Source organism: Artibeus jamaicensis, unplaced genomic scaffold, assembly GCF_021234435.1.
Source record: "Artibeus jamaicensis isolate MK-2021 breed Jamaican fruit bat unplaced genomic scaffold, CSHL_Jam_final contig_3176, whole genome shotgun sequence".
NCBI lineage: Eukaryota > Metazoa > Chordata > Mammalia > Chiroptera > Phyllostomidae > Artibeus > Artibeus jamaicensis.
In genome coordinates this window covers 4,785,953-4,802,700 of record NW_026521740.1, presented here as the reverse complement: position 1 = coordinate 4,802,700, position 16,748 = coordinate 4,785,953, and the positions used below count along the sequence as shown (strand labels likewise).

The 16,748-nt window shown below is 45.9% G+C and overlaps 1 protein-coding gene across 2 annotated transcripts in view; it reads left to right on the top strand.

Moving 5' to 3' along the window:
* EPM2A (EPM2A glucan phosphatase, laforin) overlaps nt 1–15,850 on the top strand; it is a 74,358-nt gene extending 58,508 nt beyond the window's left edge. Inside the window, exons 3-4 of one of the 2 annotated variants that reach the window (XM_053663457.1) lie at nt 5,968–6,209; nt 13,364–15,850. In XM_053663457.1, the coding sequence (XP_053519432.1) occupies nt 5,968–6,209; nt 13,364–13,641 (520 nt within the window). In that variant the 3' untranslated portion in view covers nt 13,642–15,850. The remainder of the gene's footprint in view (nt 1–5,967; nt 6,210–13,363) is intronic. The other variant, XM_053663458.1, reaches the window with a different exon arrangement.
* The last annotated feature ends 898 nt before the right edge of the window (nt 15,851–16,748 follow it).

The following is a 16,748-nucleotide window of genomic DNA, read 5'->3' as shown; positions in this document are numbered from 1 at the left end:
TAACCAGAAAACAATTCACAGAACCTCACACCTCACTCCAGAGCCATTTTATGAGTATCTGGGGCATAGATCCTGGTAGTGGAAGTTTTTATGAAAGCACTGGATGCGACTTGAAATGCAAAGCCAGGTTTGGGAGCTTCTCTTCTGGGTTGGCCAAATGTCAGTACCCATTTGGTACAGTGGTTTCTCTTTGACTTTCCAGATAATCTGTAGTGAAGTTGCCAGAAAGTTCTGATATAACTCAACATTGATAGTGAGTTATTTATAAAATAACCCTCTGGAATATCTACAGTGTAATTGATTATATAAGCTATATATTTTATTCCATTATGATATCTTAGAAGTTTGGTATGTCTTGCATTAAATCTTTTTTAAAAAAAATTAAAAAATATATTTATTTATAGACAGAGAGGAAGGGAGGGAAAAATAAAGGGAGAGAAATATCAATGTGTTGTTGCCTCTTGCATGCCCCCTACTGGGAACCTGGCCTGCAACCCATGCATGTGCCCTGACCAGGAATTGAACTCACGGCCCTCTGGTTTGCAGGCCCTCGACAATCCACTGAGCTACACCAGCCAGGGTGACTTACATTAAATCTTTACAGAAGACTTTTATTCCCTAAATCCCACATTTTAACAAGTTTTTTTCACCTTAAAAAAATCTGATTTTTAAAATTGTTTAAAGTATCATTAACTCCAAAAGAAGATTAAAACTAAGATGGAATGAGTAAAAATTGATTTTTGATGATGTCAAGTTATACTCTTTTGAATGGGTGAGTTTAATTACTATTTGGAAAGTAAATTATGCATCTCATTACTTCTGGTGTATTATATAACTAGAAATACATCACCTACTGTGAGAGACAACAAACTGAAATACATAAGTGTAAAGGCTACTTTAACTGTCTGATTAAGCAGAATCCATTGATTTGTGTGTTTTTAACAAGCCCAGTATTTTGTCTCTATGTTCCATATAGTGGTTCGGTAAATTTATTTTATAACTTTAACTATCTTTCAATACAGTGCTCATTTTCAGAATTTATCTTTAGTTATGTATCTCCTAAGTTCAGAACATCTTCCTTTAAAAATCAGGAATTGTTTTATACTCATTTCTTAAATATGGACTCTGACTTCTGGCATTTCTAGATAAATAATTATGTTACCAAACGCTGGAGATAATCTGATACAGAAACTAGTGTTTGTGTGTGTGTGCGAGTGTGTATTTCAAGGGTTTGTGTGTGTGTGTGTGTGTGTGTGTGTGTGTGTATTTCAAGGGTTTATTTCCATTAGAAAATAGATGTGGGAAATATGTATGTTAAGGTACCAAGTTTGGTTCTGTTCATCTTTGGCTTTTTCTTAATTTCCTGAGGTTCCCAGTTAGTTTAAATGTATTTGAAGACCACAGATGAATGAGATGATAGAATAATACCTTTTTTTTTAAGCAACACAATGTGATTATACATTGACTCTGGTTTGAGATTCTGATTTCTTATCTCATAGGCTCAAATGCCCCACTTTTCCCTTTGCATATCTCTATGAATTATTCTTTGGTCTTTATGCAAATATTGCATGCTAGCCATTTTATTTTGGCATGTATTTACTAGATAAATACTCAGTGCTACTCACTCAAAGGATACAATATTCAAGTGAACTCTGGATAACGTTTGGAATTCAGCTTGCCTGTCATGAGTATTTGTTTTAATATTTTACCTGTCCACTTCAAGATTTTGCCAACAACAATCCATTGTTGTCCCAAAAGCTACAGTTCTTGGTTGCATATGTCAGGGGTCCACATCCCTCTTTTCCAGCTAAGGGTGCTTTAATATGCTAAGTTAAACCCTGAAGCATAAGTATGGCAGCCCAGCACTCTTAACTACTAGGCTCCAGCAGGTGTTTGGAGGAGGACTCTTTAAGGGAGGTTGGAACATAGAGAGGTAGGTTTTGATTCTCACTTAACAGCCAGAGGGAAGGAGCAATGACCCAGGGGTAATGAAGTTTCCAAAAGATAGCAATGTCCTAGTCAAGTAAAGCTGGGACACCCAAAAAGTGGCCCTGGTAATGGTCTTTCTCTCAATCCACTGGGCCCAATGGGCTATCTGAGAATTTTTTAGGGTCAGGATTTAAAGTGAAAGAGCCTTTGGATCCTTCATCCCTCTTCACAGTACCATTAAGTCTTCCCTAGATTTCACACTTTTCTCCCTATTTTAGATTCTCTTTCCTTTATTTTCCCATAATAATCCACAAGAAATTTTCTAATAACCCATTAGATTGAGAATCCAAGCAACAATGAAAAATTGGTCTATTTTCTCCTGGAGGGTAAATAGGATGCAAGTGTTAGAAAGACAATACTTGACCTAGTAAGATATTCATTGAGGATGGAATGCAATACCCACATTTGAGGTTCAGTCAGTTGGCTTGTTAAATTAACAACAAGCTGGATTTCATATAAAATATAGGGTGAATATTCTATTCTTTGCAACATTTAAATAAAGGATACACCAAGCAATGCAAAATTATCAGAATGACCATTACTATACAAAATAAATTACTACAGTAAGTCCATTGCAATGACTAGACATAAAGTCCACTTATGTTTACTGTACACTCACTGGTGTCCTATTCAGATAACTTACTTTCTTTTACCCTTACAACAGTACTGTCAACTAGTTTATTTTATTTTAGACCTATTTTAAAGATGAGCAAACCAAAAGCTCAGAGACTATAAGTTGGCTCAATGTCAGACAGTTATCACCAAATGCTGCTAAAAACACTGCTAGAATTTCAATTTTAACTCCGTTTTTCTGGCTTGTGGTTAGTGCCCCTTCTATTTTGCCACACTAAAAATGTTCTTGTGCTTGTGGAGTCTCTGATATCAGGACTTTGTTTACTCTCTAGATTCCTCATTTTATATACATACATTTGTATTTTAAAATGACATGAGATAGTATATTATAATCAAATCACATGACTGATGAGCCACAAATGTGTCAGATATGTTGGGCTTATTCCTGCTCCACATTCCTTTTCTTGCTATAAATAGGAAGAAGTTTGATTTCACTTTTATTCTCCTAAATCACAGCTTCCTAACCTTGGAGTTATTAACATTTTGGACTGTATAATTCTCTGTTGTGGGAACCTGTCCTGTACATTGCAGAATGCTCACCAGCATCCCTGGTCTCAACCTAATAGGGGCCAGTAGCTCCACCCACTGTAACAATAAAAAACAACTCCATAATCGCTGCCAAATATCCTCTGGGAAGCAAAATTGTTCCCAGTTGAGAATGATTACTCTAAACTTAAAATGAAAGTAGTTAAATAAAAGTGTACTCTCTTTGCTCAGTTTCTTTCCTGAATATTTTATAGACTAAAAACAATTACTAATTTAGAGTTTGTATTAGTCAGAACAAGTCAGGTTATGCAATGGTAACAAACAATGCCAAAGTCGGCTCAGCAGATCAAGCATGAGCTCTCCGGGGCAGCTGTCCGGCTTGAGGGAGCTTAACATTTGGGCTTCTTTAAACGGCTAGCAGCTCAGCATCCATATGTGCTTTCATGGTCATTGCCTCAGGGAAAGACAGACAGTGGAGAAGTATGCCTAAGGCCTTAAATATGTCCCTATAGAAGTGACACATGTCACTTCAGCTCACCTTTTATTGGCAAAAGCAAGTCACATGGCCATGTCTCACATCATGGTGGGGAGGAAGTTTAGTCCTCCATGCTTGAAGGGAGATACTGGGAACACTGCTGAGCATTAATGCTGTCATCCATCATCATCTGATAGCTGTAGTCTGAGTGTCCTAAATGAACCTGGTAAAGTTCTAGGTGACATGGTTCAAGTAGTTTGGAATAGAGAATTTACACTTTAGGTCTGGAGAGAATGTCTATGTGTAAAGTACTCAGTGAACAAGACAATATATACAATGGGTTATAATAATGCACATTAAATTTTTGTAATAATTTGGAAAATGTTTACATTTTTATATGTTCATTTTATAATTTTAAGTCTTCCAGATAAAGAGCTGGTGTATCTTTTGGGTTCTGGGACCCAGTTCCAATGGGTGGGGGGTAAGGACTCCCTCACACATCCAAGCAGTTCTCCAGATACCCGCTTCATGTCCCACAGTCCAACTGAAGTCCGTCACTGCCTACCCGGAGACAGAAGCAGGTCCCAAGGGTTAGGGGTTTGGTCCCACAAGACGGCCCCTCCCTCCTGCCCAGCTTCAGGTGCCAGTCGCAGGTCCAGGCTGTCACTGGTGCTTCTGGTCGACTGGCTACATATGGGAGATTCCCAAGACCCCCTCCTTCCTTGAGTTCTATTCATTTTCTGGAGTGGCTCACAGAACTCAGAGAAACAATTTCCTTAGCAGGTCATGAGTTCATTATGAAAGGGTATATTATAATTCAGGAGCCACGAGGTGGAAGAGATGAGTGGGGCAAGGTGTGGGGAAAGGGCACAGAGCAACCACTCTTCCCAGTCTGTTCACCACCCCACAGGCTCTCAGAAGGCCCCCCTTTTGGGCTTTTGTGGAGGCTTTGTTACCCAGGCAGGAGTGGTTAAATCATTAGCCTCTGGTAACTAATTCAATGTTCATTCCTTGTCCCCTCCACTGGAAGTTCCAACCCTCTAATCAATGTGGTTGGGTCTCCTGGCAATCAACCCCCATCCTTAGGTGTTCTCTGAAAGTCACCTCATTAATATAACAAGAGATGCCTTTGTAACTCAGCACTTGGGAAAGGGAAATTTCTAGGGTTTTAGGTGTTGTGTGTTTAGGGGAAGAAGACCAAATATGTACTTCATATTATAAATCATAATATCACATGTGTCCTTCTATTTATTGGTTGTCGTGTATTTAATGTCCTCCAATAGAATTTTGTAGTGCTTTCTGGTTAGGTGTATTCCTGTATATATTTTAACTTTTTATTATTTTTGAGTGAGATTCCCTCCACCCCCTGCTTCATTTCTGTCTGACTATTGCTAGTAGAGAGCAAAGCTGCTTGATTTTTCTATATTTCCCTTCATCCAGATATCTTAATGTTAATATTTTAATACTTTGCATGGTTTTTGTATTTGAATCTCTTGGGAGCCCGTTTTTCAGATTTGCTCCCTGAATTAGGATATTTAAATAATCATACTTCAAAAACTAATGATAATGTTTTCTCTTTTTTAAGGGTAGTTCTAATTCCTTCTACTTACCCTGTAGCATTAGATGGAACATATAGAACAACATCGGGTACTAATGGAAGTAATCTTTACTTTGATTTTATTTAAAATAAGATTGTTGTTTATTTCTGGTATTCAGCATGTTTAAATGGTCTCATATGACTTGAAATTTTTATATAGAGTTTTAAATAAGAATGATTGTTGAATTTTAGCCAGTGGTTTCCAGATTTTATTGGTCTAATTATGGGAGTTGGCCTTTCATTTGTATGTATTTGAAACACATTGATGGGTTTCCTGATGTTGAACCATATATACATTCATGGAGTAAGTAAACTTGGTAGACTTAGTTTTATAGAGGGTCCAGCACAAATAACTTCCCTTTTTCATAACAAAATCTTTTATTACAAAATTGTACACATGTAATTCTATAATATAACAATGTCACACTTACAGTATGTGACATCATGGGTGCAGTGTTCAAATTAAAACTACAAATCATTGCATTCATACAATTACCCTACCAGCCACGCTCCAACAGGCCTTCCTTCTGCTGGACCCTGTATATTACTAGATTTGGTTTGCTAATGCTGTTTTCTGGCATTCCAGCTAATTGGATTATTTGTTTCCCCCAAAACTACATTACCAGTATTTATTTCTTTCAATAACAGTATTGGTTCTCATAGTCTTATATCCGTTCCTTTGCCAGATTTAAAGGTTATTTGCAGTTTAATACTACATTCTATGCAGCTCCTCCAATCTCATATCTTAACAACATTAGTAACAGTTGAATCCATATGTTCTCATTAGAATTCTACCGAATCTCTGGCTGGGTAGCTGCCCTCGTCAAGTGGAACACGTGACCATCAAACTGAAGCACGAATTGGGTGTCACGGCTGTGATGAACTTCCAGACCGAGTGGGATATTGTGCAGAATTCCTCAGGCTGTAACCGCTACCCCGAACCCATGTCTCCAGACACTATGATGAAGCTGTACAAGGAGGAAGGCTTGGCCTACATCTGGATGCCGACGCCGGATATGAGCACCACAGGTGAGCATCCAGCTCCCTCTGGCTCCCTGTGAGATGTGTTTCAGAGAAGCCCTCACCTGTCTGCCTGTCTGTCTGTCTGCCTGTCTGCGGGCCTACCTTTCTGTCTATAACTGATTAACCTAAATATGAATGATAGAAATGGAATTTTAAAAAAGGACTTAGGTTTAATACATGTCTTTTGACACTTAGCTAAGTTTCTGTTTAGCATGGGTCCTTTGATTCACTGACTCATTAAATATGTATTTATTGTGTAGCTACCACATATGTGGCATTATGCTGGTGGCATTATGCTGGTGGCCAGGAACACGGTGGAGAAGAGAGGCAGGCCAACTCCTGTCCTCACAGAGCTTATCGTCCCATAGGCATGACAAGCATTAAACGACCACAAATAAAAGTTACCCGCTGGGCTGGGTTTTTGCGGCCTTGTTAGAAAGATGCAGAGATGTTGGTAGGAGGGCATGCGCAGACCACAGATCTAGGAAGGGGTCAGGGAACGTGTTCCGGGGGGCAGTGTTGGACTAGGGTCTGAAGAGCCAGGTGGGGTTGGGGGCGAGGCTTGCAGGCAGAGGAGCTGCTTTGGAGGGTTCCCTGTGGCAGGAGAGCAGAGTAGGCACCGAAAACGGGCCTCGTGGCCTCGGATCAGAGGGTCGGGAAGTGAGTCCTGCGGGGACTCGGGCACAATAAGGACTTCAGACTTTACCCTAAAGTGATGAGAAGCGGCAGAAAGAGCTGGGGGCTGAGAGATGCCAAAATAACCCTTTTCTTCTCCCCTAGATAGAGGATGGACGGGGGTGGGCCTGGAGTGGGTCCGAGGACGCAGTCGGGAGGTTAGTGCCACATTCGAGTGAGAGGTCATGAGGGAGAGACTGCAGTGCAGGGAAGGGCGGTGATCGTGCAGCTGCATTTATTGCTCAGGTGTCAGCTGAGCCTGCCTTAGTGAGGAGGAGAAAGTCAGGGTGTGATGGGGGCGCTGCCCGGGAAACAGCCAAGTGGGCCATAGTTTTGATCTAATGGTCAAGGGAAACAAGCAGGCTCTGAACTGCCTACAGCACAGAAAAGAACGTGAGGGGAGGGGTGCCTCCTGTGCTCTGGGGGAGTTGCACCCGAGGGCCCCTTTGTATGGAGAACAGGCAAGAGGCATTTGCATTTGCATTTGAGGTGGGCATGACAGGTCATTGCCAAGTGGAAAAAAGCATAGGCCAAGGCACAGAGGCATGGGATGTTAGAGGAATGATCTATACTTCAGCCTGGTTGTATTGTAGAATAAGGTTCTTGTAGGAAAGGAATGGAGCTGTTTAGAGTCAAGAAAACCAAGTTACGCTGGTAATATCAACTTGTTGTCAGCAGGGGGCAGCAGAGAGCTATGAAAATGGTAGAGGCTAAGGGAGTTTGGTCAACACTGTTTTGGGGAAAAGAAGAAAGGCTGTGATGTTTGGGGAGGAAACGTTTCTGTCAACAACCCTCTTCCCCCTAAAATACATTATGTATTTATCAGACACTGTTCTAAGCAGTTGCATGCATTAACTAATTTAATCCTCACAACAAGAGTCTGGACCGATGTTGTCATCTCCGTTTTGCAGAGGAGGAGGCTGAGGTACAGAAAACCTGAGTAACCTGGTCAGTGTAGACTAGAGAGACCCAGCCTGGATTTCACAGCAGACGGGCTGACTCAGCATTGCTCCAAGACGCAGTACCTGCTCACACGAACTCCTCACGCACATTCTGCAGGCCATGGCACTTCCAACCTGTCGTTTTCATCTTTTGCTAGAATTAGGCAAAGTTATGAGTTGCCAGGCAGGTAGCTTAGTCCCCCCTGAGTCAATATAATCAGGGCATTGGTCAGGACAGAAGACCTTGGAAAGCACAGGTCGCCTGGGCCTGGGCTGCATGGGCCCTTCATGAACCTCAGATGGCCCTCCTGGCCGGGCTGGCCCCCTCGGTGGGTCCGTGTGGGAGCCGCACTCTCCCTGGGGATGACGTATCCCTTTTGCTCCTTGAGGACAGTTTGGGTGCTTCCCTTGGTAACCGCTGATCCAGAGGAGCTTGGTTTAGCCACATGGGCTTTGTCTGTTTTCCAAGGGAGGGGGAAAAAAAGAAAACTTCATTGGCACAGAGCAGTACCAGTCGAATCAGGGTCATACTTGTCCTGTCCAGCTAGTTCCTCTGGTTTCAAAGCAGAGGAACTGGTTAGGGAGCAGCATTGCCTGCGTCTCTCGGCTTCCTTGGCTCTGGCTTATTACCACTGCCATCCCTTCGGAATAGGGTGCGAGACGGGGCTCAGCAACGCTGAGATGCACTTGGCACGCATCCCACTCCGGCCCATGCTGAGGACCCTGGAATCTGCATGCTCATTCCCCACACCCACGGGAGTCATGGTAAAGCCTTTTCCGGGGGGGGGGTAGGGGGTCCTGTCTCTGCGAAGGGAGAATTATGATCTGACATGGGTGCTGCCGGGGAAGCGGAGACAGATAAGATCGTTCCACGAGGACGGGGTCCTGGTCACAACAGTGGAGCACCTGCCCCCGCGACTGCGTGAAATGACAGCAGAATGAAAGCTCCCACTGACAAAGACCAAACCCCAACTGCATGAAGGGTTTCTCGAGTTCAGCCTACACGGGGCTGGGCGGGGGGTAGGCAAAGGGTTAATGGCCATTTTGGAGTCCCCGAGGAATTTTTGACCGATAGATCCATCTCTTCGGCTCACAATATCAGCACAGTAAACATATAGATTAACTCTGCGGGATATTTTTAGAATGCTGGAGAAGAGTCCATCTGGAAGAGTTTTGTCTGAGAAGGAAGACAGCTGGTGAGGGGGGCTGGCCCCACGGGCTGTCACGCACCTGTTTCGATCTTCGTGCCATCGACCCTCAGTCTGTACATTTTGTCATAGGCGAGGGGCTCAGTCAGGTCTTCCTTTTTTCTTTTTTAAAGTATTTTGGTTTGTGTCTTTCACCTAAGAAACAACAGGTTCCCAAATCTGGCATTCGCCTGTGGAAAACCAATGTGCTCACCAAGATCCAGTTAGGAAGGACCCCGGTGGGGCTCTGGCCCCGTCAGGGCAGCCCCGGGATGAGGAAGGGGCTAGTGGGCCGCCCGGTCCCCAGCTGCCCCTTGTGTCCCCTTGTGTCTCCCCAGCTGGCCCTTGAGTTCTTTGCTCTGACCCAACGCCCTGGGTCCAGCTCTGCTGTGAGGCGAGCACACTGACCTCGGAGCCACGGCACCGAGGCGCAAGCCTTGCCACTGCTGCGTGGCTGTGTGATATTGCACTTGGAAAGTGGGGTAATGATTTCTGCCTTACAGGATTACAACAGTAGGAAAAGATGACGGATATGAATGTGCTTTGAAAATGACAACGTCGGGACTGAATTATTAGTCCCAATTCCTATAACATCCTACCAAAGGATATTATAGATGATACGAACCTTATCTGCATTACAATGCAAAGGTGAGAAAGAAGATATACTGAGATAGAACAGTAATATATTTGGCATAAATCTGTCCTTGGATTAAGAAGGGAAAGATATGTGTGTGCATATGTATGTGTGTTGGAAAGCCTGAAAATCGTGCCAGGAATGATTTAATTCAGGGCCAGCCCCAGCTAAACCCTGGGTGCCTTCAGGGCCCCCCACTTGTTTGGGGCCCTCAGATCTCAGGCCGCCCAGCTCACCCTTGTGCCCCTTCTCCCCGCCTTTGTGTGGTTCCAGGAGGCTCTCAGTCATCGCGGAGTTGGATTGGCCGAGAGGAGGTGCGGCCGGAAGTCAGATCCAAGGGCGTCTGGCAGTGTCTCGGGTCAAGTCGGGATTATTGGGCTTCGTTTTATGTTGTTTTAAATCGTGCCTTTGGGCATCTAGTGAGAGCCAGGGCCTGCTGTGAGTTCCAAAGGGAGAATCACAGGTGGTGGAGTGTTTTGTTGGCCGGCGCAGGGTTTCAGATTCTCAACTCGGTTGCCAACATTTAAAATTTAGACTATTTTACATTAAAAATGTGCATTTCTGACTTGCCTTTAGGGGTAATTGTTTTTAAGAATAAAGACTTTTTACCAAATTAAATTCTATATGGATCCAAAATATACAAAACAAATATCAGGGGCCCTGGTTGACACTGGCTTCTCTGTGCGAGCCCTGATCCTGGGGACCCCTTTCTATCCCCCGGTGGGTTACCTATCATTAGCTGAGGCTCTCTGGAACAGTCTGCAGCAGAGGGACGCAGGCGAGTTGGGCACACATGGCACCTCCAGGCTAGGGGCAGAGGTGTGTAGCCCCAGGCCGGACGTGGCCCTCCCACAGGGCTGAAAGCATGTGACCAGGCAGGCGGGGAGCAGGGGCTGATGGGAAGATCAGGTTTACGGCACCGGGGGCCAGCCAGCACCACCGATCAGGCAGGTGAGGGAAGGACAGCAGCGCAGAGGTTCAGACCAGAGGCTGTGGCATCTGGCTGGGTGTGAGTGGCCATGAGGGAATGACCTTGAGAAGACCTCTGAGCCTCAGTTTCCTCAGACATCCTGGAGGATAATTATAGTACCAAGCTCCTTGTTGCCAGGAGGTGGCTGTCAAGGAGCTCCCCCATGCTCAGTGCTTAGAACAGCACATGGCTTGTCAAAAGGCAGCAGGAGCTGTCATCCAAGCAGGTGACATGCCGTCCCTGGAGATCACACTGAACGAGGTCTCCAGGGGAGGCCAGGCCAAGATGGGTGGGCATCTTGGACCCACTACTTGTGTGGTGCTCCTTTCTACTGTTTGTTCTTCTTTATGTCATCTGAGTATTTGCTCGACAGTTCTTAAGTAGGGGGGGGGGGCTGAGTGGTTTGGGAAGAAGCCCACTGGTGTGTGAAACCTGTGTTAAAACTGGGAACCTTGTGGGGTCACATGCAGGATCACGTGTCTCAGGTCATAGAACCTCAGAGTAACATGTATCCGTTTTCAACTTCTAAACACATATCCATTTTCAACAGTTTCACCTTCTAGGCTCTTTGCGTGCAGCTGGGAGAATCTTTCACAGATGCAAAGGAAAAGGGCTGATATCGCATCGTTTGGCCATTTGGCGCAGACCCTTCCTTGGGGGACCTCTGGCCAGAGAGACTGTCGGCAGGGACCCTGATGGGTCCGTGCAGTCCCTGGCTCCGGCAGGCCAGCCACCCTGATGGCGCAGGAGCCGAGCTAGGAATCCGACTTCAGCAGCTCCTCCTGCCAACGGCCTCTATGCTCTCTTTCTATATTTGGCCTTTAATAAAAACCCACATAAACATATGGCTATTTCCTGGCAGTGTGCATGGTAGCTGGAGAGGTGGTCATAAACGGGGAACTTGTCAAGTGGTGCATTAGGGAGGAGCAGGAAGAACCCAAGCTTCCTGGACCCATCACAGGGAGTTCCTTTCCCCGCACCATTGCTCGGGGTAAACCTCTAACACCCGTTCACTGCAACCAAAACCCTGAACTTGAGCCAGCCTCACCTTATCAGCAGGCTGCACAGACATGTCTTGGAGGTTTTGCTTCCCCTTGTCACCCAGTTCAAATAGTGGATCAACTACACAATACTCTCTCTCCTGAGACACACAGTGAGACATCTCTGTGGTACCTACAATGTTCTCACCTCATTACATCTCCAGTGACATTTTCCTGCCTCGGGTAGAGTGCCAAAAATGACTGACTGTATGGTGGGCCCCCCCCCAGATCTAACCTGGGAGCACCTCCCAACCCAGCACAGAGGTGTCAGCCGGTCAGAGTTATGGCTCAGTGTGGACTCGCAGAAATTACCCAACAAGTTAGAGCTGGCGTGTCTCCAATTCAGATGCTCTTGGGGACCAGGCAGGTCACGCTAAGAGAGCTGGGGCCCTGGGGGCAGTGAAGTGGGCCCTGCCTGAGGGGGTCCCAGTTACAGACGTCTCTAAACTGCTCTTGAGATCCTGTAGCAACAGCGATCAGCAGAGCACTGGCAGCAAAATTAGAGCATCGTCCTGGTTTCATGTAGACTTTCTGCTGCGGGATGGAATGGGGACTGAGAGGGCGCTCAGGCCACGAGGAGGTCCTTGGTAACACCTGTCCTCGGGTGCCCACTCCTGGCCACAGTGTGTTGTGTCGGCCCCTGAGGGGCCCTTGCACTCTAAAAGAGGATAGCTAAGGAGGGAAGTCCAAACTTGCCTGAGTGGTGCTCCTGGGAGGATTCTGGGCCCAGTGAAATCACTGGGGGGAGGGCCTCTTCGTTCCTCCAGGGGCTGGCAGCGCGGGGGCCGTGGCCTCAGATGGGTGCCCCACGTCACATCTCTGTGTGGTTGAGGACAGAGAGTGGCTTGGGATTGTCGAGTCCTAGGCACAGAGTTTTAGTCCAGGCCTCTGTGTAGTTTCCCTGTTTCATCCCTTTTCGAAGTAACAGACTGTTCTCCAGCGCTCCCCCAATTCCAATAAATGTCTTCAACGGAGAACCTGGAGGCAGCAGAAACTGCAGGCGTCCAGGAGTTTGATGGTTTTCGGGGGGATCTCTTACCACAGGCCTCGGCAGAGCCTGTGTATCCTCTCTCAGTATGACGAGGAGATACCTTAATTATCTCATAACTGAAAAAGGAATCACAAAACTGCAATAACTGCCCAGTAAAGGAGAAACTGCATCAGTTGTAATACCCACTGCGTCATGAGGGAATAAATGAACAGTGTATCAGTTAATAAGCTCGTCATTCAATTGGACAGATGAGAACTGGCAGCATGTGTTGAATGGATGAGATTGACTTCTTTCATCAAGACCCAGTACTTCGGTTGTACCTTTGCCTGGAAGACCCTTTTGGATTAAAGGAAACTGAGGTGACAGGACCTGTCGGGCTCTGTGAAACCCTCCAAACCCCTGCCCGATCTGTATGCACAGACAGGGGTGAAAACCGCTCATCTGACGACAGGCCAAAGCGAACTTTTCTTCGAAGGGAAATGACTCTGGAGTCCCGCAGAGGGGCAGCCAAATCAGCGGCAGTTCCGAGCGGACCCGTTCCCTCTGGGGGCCCTTCCCTCTCTGTCATCAGCAGGAGTTGGCATTGTCTCACCTTCCCCTTCGAGAAAGTATCACCCCGCCTCGCCCGGCAGGGCACTGTGACTTCCCAGGGTGCTGCAGTGGTTGTTATTAGCGGCGATATTGTGCGTGCTACTCACGCGTCTGTGCTTTCTCCGTCCCAGGCCGGGTTCAGATGCTGCCCCAGGCGGTCTGCCTCCTGCACGCGCTGCTCGAGAACGGACACACCGTGTACGTCCACTGCAACGCGGGGGTCGGCCGGTCCACCGCGGCCGTGTGCGGCTGGCTCCACTACGTGGCGGGCTGGAAGCTGAGGAAGGTGCAGTACTTCGTCGTGGCCAAAAGGCCGGCCGTGTACATCGATGAGGACGCCTTGGCCCGGGCCCAAGAAGACTTTTTTCGGAAATTTGGGAAGGTGCATTCTTCCATTTGCAGTGTGTAGGTGGCCGGTCTGCCCGCCCTCTCTCCCAGTCCCCCGTGGAAGCACGGAGCGGTGGCAGTTCAAGAGCCTAGAAACAAAGATTCCACTCGAAGAGACAGGCCGCTGGCTTCTCCCCCAACCCACCTCTTTTAGTCTGGGGCTGACTTTCTCTTATGCTTTGGTTGAGCTGTATCATCTTTGAAACATTTCACAAAGGAAGCTGTGACTGACACAGGAGAAAAGGCCACAGGCATCTGGGCCGTGCACTGCAGTTGTAGCATCAGACAGAGGGAATGTGTGCAGTTCCCGCCCCCGGCCGTGCTGACGCTGTTTGTTGTGTTGTGAATTCACTGCTGCCATTTCTTGCTGCGGAAAGTGGCACGCAGAAAAAAAGATAGGGCGTTAAGTAGATGTCATCACTTGTATGTGTGCGTGCACACACACCCGCACCCACCCACCCCCGCACACAAACACACACACACAAACATTTTCTACTGAAATGGTAAAATGAGAGCTGGTCAATTGCCAAATAAGGACACAAGGGTAGAAGCCTGGACTATGACAAATGAAGACCTCAGTGTGACCAAAATCGGTGGCTTTCTAGTCCTTGATTTTGCATCCTGCTTCAAAGTCTGTTCCACAGCATCACCTTCCTGATCCAGCCATGACCCCATGTAACATCCAAAGTAGAGTTAGTGTCTCTCCCTTTGTTTTAATTGAGGTTCAGTGAACACAGACAGGTTGCTTAAGGGTTCAATGCTATTTAAGAATGAGCTGGAGATTTTTTGACTCAGTGCTTCTTCAACACAGCTTGTTCTGCCAGCAAACGCTAGCGAACTCACTTTCTCTGTTACAGAGTCAGGTTGCTGTTTCTGCAGCAGTTCTTACCATGAGAAATGGAACAGCAATCTGATCAGTTGCCAAAGAATTCAGGAGAGTTCTTATATTTTGTATGACCTGCTTTAAGACCTGGTGGGCTGTCTCAAGGCCAAGTGCACTGAGCCATAGTTCACAAGAGGAGCTGCATGGGTGGGGCGAAAGTAGGTTTATGGTGCAAGTACGTGAAACAAGTTTATTCCTGTTTCGTTATTTATTAATTATTGTGTTAGTTTCCATATGAACAACTGTAAACCTACTGGGCCTCATGCTGTATTACCGACAGATCTCCCAGAGCCCAGACGCATAGCTCGTGGCTGCACAGCTGGGGAGCCGTCCTGGTCCGCACTCAGGGTAGCCCCATGACAATACACAGTGCACCGTCACTGTGCCTCCAGGAAGTGCAGCCCACGGCCTCTCCCTAGATCCTGCTGGCAACTCAAAGACAAATGAGAACGAGACTTTGCCCGTGAAAGCTCGTAGCCTAGGAACAGCCCGTGTTCCATTTGGTACCACATAGGATTGAACCGTGGATGCCATACCAGGTATTGGGTGCGTCTTATGTGCTAGGAGCTTTGCCACCTTATCCCTTTTAATCTTCGCAGTGCCCATGAGGGAGGCCTTGTCCTCTCCACTATACAGACGAGGTAAGTAAGGCCCAGAGAGGTTAAAGCAACTGGGTAGGACAACATGGGAAATAAACAGAGGAAATGAGATACACATCTAGGTTTGTCTGAGTCAAAGCCTATACTGTTCCTACTAAACTGTAATTCTCATTTAGTTTTCTTTCGTAAATGTTAATTGATAGCTATGAGGCAGTCTGGTTTGGGAAGGGTGGGAATGAGAGGGATGCCAGGTGAGACCCAGTGGCGTTCAGAGGAGGGAAGGGAGCTTTGTAACCGTGGGCCTCAGGGGAGAGGGCGTCTGGTTTGGCAGGGAAGGTCGGACAAGGCACATTTCTCCTATAGTTTTACAAAGTTAGATTTGTAAGCCAAGATGGAATAATATGAAGTCCAGCTCCCTTGCTAGAAAGACTAGAGGTAACTATTGTAAAAAAAAGTCACCCCTTTATGGTCATAATGCATTGTGTAAAATTTAATCTTAAAAACAAAGTATTTCTAACTAATTGTATATTTGTGTGTGAATTTCCTTAATGTCTATGAAATCCAATTATGTAATTTTCACTAAAGGAAAATCCTTTTTGAATGAAATTTTTTTGTTGTTCTGATAGGCAAAATTATTTTAGGGCTAATAAAGAATGTTTTGGAATAACTTCCCTTTTCTTCAGTGGTTGGATTGTCTGGTGTATTTCAAAATCACCTGTAATTTCTCCTCAATAAAAGAATTGAAATGACCTTTGTATATAGAATTTTTTTAAAGGTATGAATTTTGTTTGCATTCAAAAGAGCAAACTGCCTTTTCCCATTTGTCGTCTAGTTTATTCCTTTATTTTTCAAAGGAACAAACTCAGGCCCAGACTCAGCAAATGACTCTTTGTGCAGCAAAGAGTTTCCGTTGAGGGTCGGAGGAGAGGGATGCGCCGGGAGGATGGAGGACCGGCAGATGTGTTTCGGTGTCGGGGAGTCTCCGGAGAGCTCACGGGAATGAGAGGAGACGGTGTCATTACGGGAAAGAGTTGGTGGAAGGAGTCACTGGAAATTGGAGGAAGTGGAAGAAAAACGGCTAAAATGAGGAAAAGCAAAGAAAAATGCAATTTCCAAAAGAAGAAATTTCCTTTCCTTTTACGAAGGTGTTTCCTTTTACGAAGATGCTGTTGGAAGGGCTGGGAAGGAAGGTGTGACTGCAGTGGCAGAGGCAGAGAGTCAAGGTCATGTTCCCAGGACAGGAGGTCGTGCTAAATACTCACAGCAGTAGGAAAAGGACAGCTACGCGTGATGTGCTGACCAAACAGGAGGGTGTGCTGTGCAATAGCCTAGTGCCTGCTAGGAAAGAAAAGAAAATCTGATAGGAGATGGAACTAGCAATAAGGACTGACAAAGCTACCTCTCATTAAGATGGTAATAAAGGCAGAATAACAAGGGGAAGAGGAGGAACAACCGTGACAATGACTTTGCTCTTTCCTTCCTTAATCCGTTTCTCCCAATGCCTTTCCTAGTTCAGGTAAGGGACACATACTTCTGGTTGCTCAGGTTCCAAACCTCAGTGTCATTCTTATAGTAACTCCTTTCTTCCTTTCAGACATCATGTTTAATCTATCTGGAAAATCAGTCACCTCTTCTGTCAAAATGTCT